Source organism: Dermochelys coriacea, chromosome 4, assembly GCF_009764565.3.
Source record: "Dermochelys coriacea isolate rDerCor1 chromosome 4, rDerCor1.pri.v4, whole genome shotgun sequence".
Taxonomy (NCBI): Eukaryota; Metazoa; Chordata; order Testudines; family Dermochelyidae; genus Dermochelys; species Dermochelys coriacea.
This window is the reverse complement of record NC_050071.1, coordinates 45,659,370-45,670,533: the sequence shown is the minus strand read 5'-3', so window position 1 is coordinate 45,670,533 and position 11,164 is coordinate 45,659,370. Positions and strand designations below refer to the sequence as shown.

General features: G+C 35.3%; 1 protein-coding gene across 1 annotated transcript in view; it reads right to left on the bottom strand.

The window, feature by feature from the left end:
• Positions 1 to 5,928: 5,928 nt before the first annotated feature.
• HSPA4L (heat shock protein family A (Hsp70) member 4 like) overlaps positions 5,929 to 11,164 on the bottom strand; it is a 58,537-nt gene continuing 53,301 nt past the window's right edge. Inside the window, exons 16-19 of the mRNA XM_038398883.2 lie at positions 10,294 to 10,401; positions 8,468 to 8,587; positions 7,327 to 7,488; positions 5,929 to 6,746 (exon numbers count right to left, since the gene is read on the bottom strand). Coding sequence (XP_038254811.1) covers positions 6,552 to 6,746; positions 7,327 to 7,488; positions 8,468 to 8,587; positions 10,294 to 10,401 — 585 coding nt within the window. The 3' untranslated portion in view covers positions 5,929 to 6,551. The remainder of the gene's footprint in view (positions 6,747 to 7,326; positions 7,489 to 8,467; positions 8,588 to 10,293; positions 10,402 to 11,164) is intronic.

The window sequence follows — 11,164 nt, the reverse complement described above, 5'->3', positions numbered from 1 at the left end:
ACAAAATCTGAAACAATCCTATGTTTCATTATATCTTTTTAGACTCTTGGATGTATTATAAACACTTAAGCTGAATCCTTCACTGTTCTAATCAGCATCAATCCTGGGAAAAGCTATTCCCATTACGCAAGGGAGGGAAAAAAAAAAACGAACATAGCCTGAGTTGGTTCCAGAAAGGTTCACTATTTAAAAAAAAAAAAAAAAGTCTCGGGGGGGCTTGATTACGGTTCAAGTAGCAGGTTTATATATATTTATTATAAATTATACACAACCTCAACAATCTGAGTTGCCATTCAAAAAATAAATTTAAGTATTTGTCAATTTGCACATGATCTATCACTAATATAAAGGTGTAATTTACATACATAGTAAACGTATTCCATACTTTAACACTGCTCTAAGTCTATTCAAGTTTCACACATTCTTCCTGCCTTCTGAAAATGTGTTTAGAACACAAACAAAAATGACAAATATGCAACATCCAATGACTATTACCTTGTCATGAACCACAGTTAACTATAACTTTTCAGCACTTTTAACATGAGTGGCTGGTTGTAGTTAATTCAACTTCATTTTCAATTTAAAATGCATTCTTCAAATCATAATATTGCAGTAGTTTCTGCAATGCAATGGTAGATGTTTGAGACACCCAAAAAAAGCAGGGTTTTTTTTTTAATGGTTATATGAGGTCAATAGTACTGTAGCAGCAAAACTCAAGCAAATAGAAAATATTCATGAGGCAGCGTATTTCAGATTATCACATGCAACTATAAAGGAATTCTGCTAGTTATTTTACTCATTTATGTAACTGTTGGATTGTTGGACATTGTTGACCAGATCACCAGAATTTTTCCTAAAGAATTCACTGAAAAACAAAAAATTAAATATTCTCTACTATTTACTCATTTACTTTACTACTAAAGCATATAAGATTTATATTTACACTCCAGCTGTTTTGTAGTCAAATGAAAAAATATTTGAAAAGTATAACAAAATAACCTTTAACTGAAAAGTCTTGAATAGTCAACGTTTCACCCCTCTTGTAACAGGATATTTTATTCCCATATTCTGTAACAAGTTTTCTATTTTCAAGGGGGTTTTTTTTAGAACCACTGTTTTGATGCATAGCTTTTTAGAAAGTTTACTGTACTAAGAAAAAGATACTAAAAATACAAGTAGCAAGATTTCTCCCTCGGTTAAGGAATATTAAGCAGTAAAATAGTGTAAGAAAACTTGCCAGGCACTGCCTGTAACTAAACAGGGACTTCAGTTTAAAGGGCTGTTAATTGTGCCTTTCAAGCAGGGAATTCTCTTACCATTGTCTGACTGAGCCCATCTGTTAAATGGGGAGGGAAAGAGGTAAAAAGTCAAGATAATTGTGAATAGGGATCTAAGGCTCTGACATAGGAAATGAAAGTTAAAGCCTAAACCCAGGAAAGGTGGGATACCTTAAAATTGAAGGAAAAAGGTACATATAGGAAGGTGTCAGAGATGCATAACACGCAATGCAAAGCCTATACATAATAAAGCAAAGCAGGTATAAGTAAGAAGTTGTGCTTCATTTCCTCCAAGATGGAAATTCAATTGAATAATAAATTGATCAGTGGTGGGTTTTTGGAGCTAGAAGCCCTGCTGAAGGATGCAGGTCATAGCTATCCTGGCTGCTAGAAATTAAATTAGAACAATGTCCTGTAAGATCTGCTGCCTTCTCTGAAGCAGATCAACAAACTTGCTCTCACAACTGTAACCTAGACATTTACAGTTCAAGCTTGATCTGTGAGGAAATTGGAGCAGAGTACAGATTGTAAAGCCAGGGTGACAGGAAAGAATTTTGTGATCAAAAGGGGAGGGGTTTTTTGAGGGAAGAGCAGGAGTGGGGCCTGGGTAAAACCATGCAGTTAGTCCAACTAAGAAAAAAAGGACCCTGCTCAGTGATTTCCATTCAACAATGGGGGGGAGAAAGGATATTGAAAATATGCAATATTGTTCAGAGTTGAGTACTTAGATATTGAGTGCTCTAAAACAGAGAAAAGGATCTCCTATTAGGTGAAAGAAATACAGGAAAGTGTTCAACTTTTTCAGCCTATGTTAAATAAATTAACTATAGGGGAAACCACTGGACCATCGTTTGAAAAAGTAACAGCTCAAACCACAGGTTGATGGCTAGACTAACAACCTCCTTTCACTCTGAAGTATCAAACCACCCCTCACTGCATATGTAAGTTGTAACAGGCACTCATGTGCTGTGGAGTTCTAACTCTATGATACATCTCAGCTTCACCTTTGTAGGCTGTGTAACAGTGACCTACGCTACCCTCAGTCAGACCTGGTACTTCAAAAGGATGTGTAAAGCGTTGCCACAGCTGTAGTATGCTACAGGACCCTTAAGTTTCCTGCTGTAAATTTCAGGTATGTAGAGAAGCACACTGCTTTAACTATCAAATAGAGAATTCATAGATCGGAAGAAAGGAAAGCCTCTTTAATCCTATTCAGCAACTTGTGTGGGTGCCAGACTAAAATGACCAAGGTAATTAAAGGGTTAATAACGGACAAAGGAAGAGGGCAGTAGAATCAGTGTGTGTTTAATCAGAAGTTGGGAAACTAATTCTAAACTTGTTTTTTCAGTCCATTTGTTTATAATCTAAGATTCCTGTATTATGAACCAATGGACATATTTGATTGTGAAGCAGAGCTTAAAAAGAAGAGCCTCTTGCTAGTACATTTCAAAAACTGATGCAAATCTAGATTAAGAAAGCTAGTAAGATGCAAAAAGTTTTGAACTAAAGTCAATTAGCTGTTTTCCTGACTGCATAATAAACTGTAAACTGAAGCTCTTGATTTTTTGATCAATCTAATGAAGAGCCACACATTCTGCCTTCCACAATGTTCACTCTGTAGTTCTATTTACCAGTATGTTTACTTTTCAGTATTTTAAGCTATTGTATGGAATTAAGCTAATAAACTTTAATCAAGATCGTTCTTGAAAGCCATTCTCTGTTCACTTTTTTTGATGCATCTATTTCCACATACATAAAACAGACTCCCTGGACACTGGATCTAGAAAGTCCATGCCATTTTTAAAGGCACTGCTGCATCTGCCTTTTCCCTTGCAGGAAATAACTTAAGTGGTCTTCTAAAACAGATCAGATGTGTGAACTACAATAAAAAATCAAGGTTAAGATGCCAGCATTTAAGTTCTAGCCATCTCCTTCTTTCATTGCATAAACACAAACATAAGGCCAGGACAGTCTAAATACACTATTGCTAGTATTGTGTACTCAAACAAGCGTATCATTCTAATCGTGTATCACATTGCCTAAGATGATAGCTTGTTCTTAGGGTTGGCAAGTGTGCCAATATAAAGGATTCTGAAAAATTTGTGGCCATTTTTATTACTAGCAGTTATACTGTGAATCTCAAGGAGTCCTTGCAAAACTTGTGCTAGGGTAAGATTTCCTGCTAGAATATCAATAATATCCACAATACACTTCTGAAGCTTTCAAAGTCAGAGACTACAAGTTTTAACCCAAGACTGTCAGAAGGGTGAACTTTAACTCTTGGTAACCCAACTGCTACTCATGGAATAAATCTAGAAGTTGTACCAGTGTTGACAGACTTTTGGATAATATCCTTATTTTCTGCAGACTGTTACCATCATAAACCTAGAAAAGACTAAGGGAGAGCACAGGTAAGTAGCAGAAAGTGTTTAGAATACTCTACATAATTTTGTTTTATATATGAACCGTGTCAATTTAAGATCATCTCGTACAACCCTTCAAATATTTATTGTCCTTACATTTATACTTTATATATAAAGTGCCTCTTTCTTTTATACTTTGATTATAAAAACTTTTATAATCAATCAATCTGGAAACCATACAAACATTTTTACATTTGTATGGCATCTTTTTTGCTACTTTGTCTCAAGGCCTCTGACAGGTATTTTTCCCCTCAATGAACTTTTACCTCCTAGTTAATTTCCTTATATTCAGAAGTTGACATATTATAGCAGATTGTGACATATTATTGGCTTATTTGGTAACAGCTGAGTGTATGTTTTATGAATACCTGCTCACTAGCAGTTTGGAATACCAGTCAGTACTGGTTGAAGTAAGGCCATGCCAGATACAACTGGGATGCAAAGCTGAACTATGTTGTCATACATTTGTTAACTTAGGAACAGGAAGTACTGTAGCTGTGGGGGTGGGAGACCAACTGTGTGAACATTAGGAAGTGTGGAAAAACTACTTTAAATCCTATTTCAGAAGGACAGTTAAAATTTAAATAAGGTCAATTATTTCATCTTGGGGGAATTAAGATTTTGCAATTAAGATCTGAATTTTTGAAGTCTTAAAGACAAAAATGGTAAAATCTATTCCCCTTCAGTAAAATACATGTAAAGTTTCACTTTACATGCGAGTCATTTTTTTTTACCATGATTCAGGATCCCAGACTGCTTTCGGTCACTATTAACAAGTTTAAGGCAGAAAACCTACATGTTAACCTTTTGTATTACATCAACATTATTATTGCTGTGATTTATAGAGCAGTACATCTTTATGTAATTTGTTAATCTTGTTTTGACCGTGAAGATAGTATTTTTGTCTTCTGTTGTATAGTTTTGTCAAGACCCCATGAACTATCAAATCCTACAAAAGACAGACAGTTCTCCTGAAAGAACTGCAGTCATAATACACAGTCTGGGGTACCGTCTTCCCCTTTTGTGTATGTGTTACTCCTTAATATACCAATGGAATGTGTAAGCACTTGTCAGGCTTTCAAATCTCTCTTTTAGGGCATCTGTTTACATCTTTGCTTAGTCAGTCTACAGCAGTAACAAGCTTAACCCAGAATAAAGACACTGAACAACTTACTTTTGTAATGTGTGATCAAAAACAATGGGACGAAGTGGTTTAAATGTACTATTTGGAGCTGGGCTTGATCACAGGCGGATAACATTTTTATGGCCTCATCTCAGTCCCTAGTAGGGATTTTTTTTCCCTTAGAAAGTGCTACAACACCTGCACTTCCCTGAGTGTCAACACTGCCTATGACAGTGACCATCTAATCATGTCAGAATTTACCTTAGAAAAATTTAGGGAAAGGATTCACCAAAGATTGATTCAAAACATATTACTCCCGTTTCAAATTAAACTGTTTCCTAGGTTAATGTAAAAAAGTGTAAGATTAGAGGTTTTTCCCCACTAGCTCAACAAGACAACCTTTGAAAGCAAGTCATGACTGCCCTTTGCATGTCTTCCTCATTATTATGGACTATTTTGATAGTGGTGCCATTTTTTTTAATTATAAAATCTCAAACTTATATTGGACAAGGCTGTAGATTTTTACTATTTTAAATTCACATAGGTTGATCTCATTTTAAGTCTCATATATATTTGAAATAAACCTTGGTTTCTCAACACTTCTATATCTGCTTGGATTTGGCAGGAATGATACATCTCCTACACATAACTTATGTACTTGTTGCCTATTAACATCCCTCATCATAAAGATCACTTGCCAATTATAGTGTAAATAATCCCTTCTGCTTTCATTTCAAATTTTCAATAATGTAAAGGATTTAAATCCACACCTCAAAATTATGCTAAAAGCCAGTTTATGAAGCAATATTAGGGTTTGGAGTTTTGTTAAACTTTCTCCTGTAAGGGTGTATAAGATGTGCTGTTTGAGGAAAACATGGATTGGTTTTAATTGATAGGAAATCTAGCCAATAAAACCAGAAGTAACAAGTACCAAAAAAAAAAAAAAAAAAAAAAACCTCTTGAAAGTGTAAAATAGAATTGGCAAGGACTAACTTTGCATACTGCTGTAACTCTAGTACCTGTCTATCAAGAGCACAGGTACATTTGGTGCAAGTGTATGAAGAGGCCAACCAAGAATATTATTTTGAACAAATGACAAAGCCAATTTACCAGTATTATTTTATAATTGTCCTTAATTCTCAAATTAAGAAAATTCTCTTTTCTAAGCTTGTATGTTTTATATGAAAAAATATAAAGACCGTACAGTTCTCTTCAACAAGATGGACTAGTATGCTAGCTAACCTCTATTTTAATATTTAAATAACAGTACAATAACTAGAAAAAAGGTCAGTGCTTCAAGTGGCAATATTTACACCACTTCAATTCCAATATTTTTCCAAAATAAAGATGCAATTAAATCTACACTTCAGCATCAGTAGTGCAATACTGTGTCCTTTTCTGAATAAGGAACTGAAGTTTATCCACAATAAAAGCTTTAAATAAGGTAGATTGTTGCTATTTGTATATCAATTCTGTATGTTTGATATAAAATACATTGGGAAAGCTTAAACTGACTTTTACAATCTATATTCGGCTAAAGATCCACATAAGCAGCAGCAATGGAAATAAACATTGGAGGGCACTCAATATAAAACACGTTCAAAACTACTGCAAAGAACAAAGTTAGCTAAGAATAACTGAACACCTGTAGTGGTGTCCGACATAAAAGAAGAATGGACCCTGTAGTTACTTGCACTATTTTAATTAAGTGAAAGAAATACGTAAAATTTAGTCCACTTCCATTTCTCCAGATGGTTTGGTCTGCTGAGACTTGTCCTTCGCTGGATCAGATTTTGCTTCAACACCACTCTGTCCGTTCACTGGTCCGTTGTGTTCACCATTGGCTTTTGTCTGAGCTTCACTTGGGGGCTCCATCCTTGGCTTAGGCTTGTAAATAACAGGGTTACAGAAACTATCCAATTCCTAATTATATTAGGATTGAAAAAAAATTAGTATGTTCATTTAGTGGTGCAACAAGCATTTAAAAACTTGTACTAAGGAATACATTTGAGAAGTTCCCATTTATCTAGCACAACAGAATTGAAGGGGGCCTTTATTTCAGATTTTCCATGGAATCTGATTTTATTTTAGAATTTAAAGTGTGAAAAGCCTGCATGATGGATGTTCTCTCTCTAGTTAGCTGAAAAGCTTTGAAATTGTTTGTTGGTAAAGCTGGCAATTTTATATAAAGCTTGATGCAGTAAAATAATACCAACTACTTAAGCTGTAAAGCAAATAGAGTAATATTTGAGAATATTTAATTCCATATCACTAAGAGTAGGATTGATTAAGACACTAAATAAAGATACTGCCCCTCCCATTCATGTCTCTGGTGGAAAAAACCCCGGAGACTTACTATTCTAGGTCAAGACCAGGAGAAAGCCTATTAGCAGAAGTAAGGAATGCCCCTAATCTCCTCTACCCCATTTTGCTCTCCATTCTCCTGAGATTAATGCAACTTCCTTATGTTAAGGATGTCATAGGTACAATTATGCTGCTTTACCTTAGATTTTGCTAGTATTTCTGCCACCTTCACAACTGGATCCTGAATCAGAGTTAGTTTATTCTGGGCATTCATTTTGTTGTTCATCCAATTCATGGCTTCACTGATATACTTTTCAACTTTCTCCATCTCAGCAGGATCTAGATGATCATATTTTTCATCCTAAGAAGAAAAGTATTTTGTTTTAAAACACCACAATGAATTTATGGGGCTCACTCTGAAAAGAAGTTATATATTCTACATATACTATAAAAGAAGTCTATAATATTTAACAGGATTGCACAATAATTTCTGTGATAAATCCATGCATGAATTAAAGTTCAGAGGGAAGAAAAGTTTTGGATCTAAAAAAACCTTACAGGGAGGTTTCATCTTTGTTCACATTTAAGTGCTTCAAGATAGTCTTATAGACAGCACTCTACAGAAATGCAAAATATAAATGTGTGTTTTTCTCTAAATTTACAATTAGCTGTTCCTTGGTGTAGTTTAGCTAACTCAGAGCCCAATATGGGTCAATATATCACACTAGTTTCCATAATTTATAATTCCATAGTTTATTTTAACATATGCACTTTGGCAATCCCCACCAACTAAAAAGGGTGATTAACAAAATTAATAACTGCTATATGAATTATGCACTTATTTTAATATAAACTGGTTTAAAATACACTAAGTACAAGACTGAAATTTTGAATTATTTCATTTGACTGATACAAAGAAACCCCTTTTCCTCAAGTTCTAGGATAGTATTTCTAAAAGCACCCAAGTGCCTTTGAAAACTTTATTCCTGGACTTAGGCTTGGTCTATGCTAGCAACTTGTGTCAGGATAACTGTTTCTCAGGCATGTGGAAAATTCACAACCCTGAGTGTCACAGTTATACCAACCTAACTCCCGTTGTAAACAACGCCATGTCGAAGGAAGGGCTTCTCCAGTCAACAACTACTGCCTCTCGGGGAGGTGAACTACCTAGGCTAAGTGGAGATGCCATCCTGTCAGCATAGATGACATCTTCAGTGAAGCACTACAGCAGTGTAGCTGTGCCACTGCAGCATTAAGTGTAGACAAACCCTTAGTTTTTTTTTTAAAGTTTGTTTACTCACCTAGATAACCCCCCATTCCCCAACTGTATTAATTTGTACCTTATTTTTGAATGCTTCTACTGCTTTCATTAGAAGCTGGACCTTCTTTCCCAGCTCATTTAAAGCTTTTGGTCTCTCTTCATGTTCCATGAACCTTTCCTGAATAGGCTGACCAAATTTCTGTAAGTATAAAACACAAAGACCATGGCACATTGTATAATTACCTCCAAAACAGAACTAAATTAAGTTCTGAAGAATTCCAAAACTGCACTTTCACAATTAATTATGCTGTTCTTTCCCCTGCCAACATTTATGCTTAGCCAATTCAGTGACTGAATGGGACAGTAGGGTAATATACTTTGTCCCTATCTGCGTGAATATCCTGCAGTAAAATGTTTTGCCAGAGATTGCAATTAAACTAATATTGTGAGATCCTTATATAGTGGGGAAAAGAACCATCTAAGAAATAAGGAAACAGGATTTGAGTGCCACAAAAGTTGGCTGGGGTAATATATGGAGTTACTTTTAACATACTTTTGAAGTGTATTAGATTTCAAGTTGATATCCTTGTAAAACACTTTTGTTTGGGACGGGTCACAACTTGATTTGTAATCATTCAGTAGGCATCAAGCCAAATAACTCCAGGAAACAGAAAATTGCCAGAATCTACAGTTTCCATCTTTACAACACCTCTCCCAGTCGCAAAAAAGTGCTTACTGTCTCAGTCTTCCAGGACAATTACAGTCTGAATCCCATCTCTCTAGCTCTCTAGTTGGCTTATTGCAATCAGCAAAAGCTCAGTGCAGCAGCCGTTTTTCAGAATTCACCATCTGCCCATAAGATTTTGTAAACGTTTTTCTTCATATTGGCTTAAATTTTTTTTGGCCACTAAACCGATAACAGCAGAGTACTAAATCAACAGTTTCACTACATTGGGGTAGGCAACCTATGGTATGTGTGCAAAGGCGGCATACGAGCTGATTTTCAGTGGCACTCACGCTGCCCGCAGGGCTGCGCATTTTAATTTAATTTTAAATGAAGCTTCTTAAACATTTAAAAAACCTTATTTACTTTACATACAATAGTTTAGTTATATATTATAGACTTATAGAAAGAGACCTTCTAAAAACGTTAAAATGTATTACTGGCACACAAAACCTTAAATTAGAGTGAATAAATGAAGACTCAGCACACCACTTCTGAAAGGTTGCCGACCCCTGCACTAAACTATTTGAGAACAAAGCATTTTTCAATTTGAGGTTAGAGTTAAGTGTCCAAGATTTTAATTATGAAAGGTAAAAAATTATGTTAGAAATCATTGCTGAGGCACCTAATGCAATTGTTAGCAGCAAAGCAGATTTCAGCTATGAGCACACTGGAATTAAAGAAAATGAAGACTGCCATCTTAAGGTGCTATCACACAGAAAGTGTTTTTAACAAGACCTTCTAAAAATTTGGATTTAAATTTTACCCAGCAGTTTCTGGAAAAGTAGCGACAAGAGTCACAGAAAAGCCTTGTGCCACTTGGTCAGATGGCACCTACTGGTGCCATTCAACTGGTAGCAAAAAAAATTGACAAAAATCAAGGTATGAAGTAATCTTCAAATACAACGACAATATTAGACAAATGTGGTACACTAAATTTGAATTAATCATCATTGCACAGGACAGCATAAACATTTTCAGATGCAAATGTGGGTGTCTAGTTTAAGATTTCATTAATCCTTAATCACTCCCTGATACCAGTATTCATGAACATGCTTAAAGGGCTTTTTTAATGGATTAAACATGCTCAGATACAGGGATCGCTGTATTTCATCTTTAATGATGAGGTTTTTTTAAAAAAAAAAACTGTTCTGTAAAAGCAAAAAAAAAAATAATCTTACTATTAATTCCTGAAGTTTATCCATATATACTTGTTTTGGTTGGTCCTCCCCATCTTCATAAAGCCAGTTTTCTGTATCTTCCAACATTAAGGTTAGTTTACCGGACTCCTAGAAAGCAAGTTAAGATTTTTATAGGAAAAAAAGTCATTCAGAAGAGCTCTCTTTCTTTATTAAGGTAACAGAATTTAGGAGGTAGCAGGACAAATACGGAAATGTCCTAATTCATTCAAATCTACTGAATATGAAAGAAAACTTGGGGCTCACATGCCAGTTCATTTTTAGCTGGAAAATCAAGTGGGGGAAACTAAAGACTGATAGCCAGGATTTCAAGCCTAGGTTATATATAGTGATACAATCATATTCTCTTTTGAATACTGGTAATGAAATTTTGGATTTCTCCTCCTTGGTAGCATATTTGTACACAAGAAGGTTATGGGGCAAGAGTTTAAACAGAAGTACTTCAATAAGTTACACTTTAGCTAGCTACAAAGCTTATATGTAACTTGTGTAGTGTGGTTTTACCAAATTACAGCCTCCCTTGTTGATGCATAAAAGCAGATATTGACAATATTTGGTTCAGTATTTTCATCACAGTAAAAAGTTTAAGATTTTTGGACTTTGTCTGGCAGAAAACTGAGGCCTCGTTCTCCCTTAATTTACTCTTCAAAGGTCTTTGCACCACCTGTACTTGTGGTCTAGTACAGCATTCATCAGTTATGCTCCCAATAACCACTGGAGCAGGCTTTGGTATCAACACTTAAAGTTTAGTGTCGCTGTTAGCCAAAGCGGCTGCCTGGGAGTTGTAGTTGATTTCTATCTTGGCAGCTACTGGACACAGGGACACCACAATAAGATAATCAAGGAACATTGG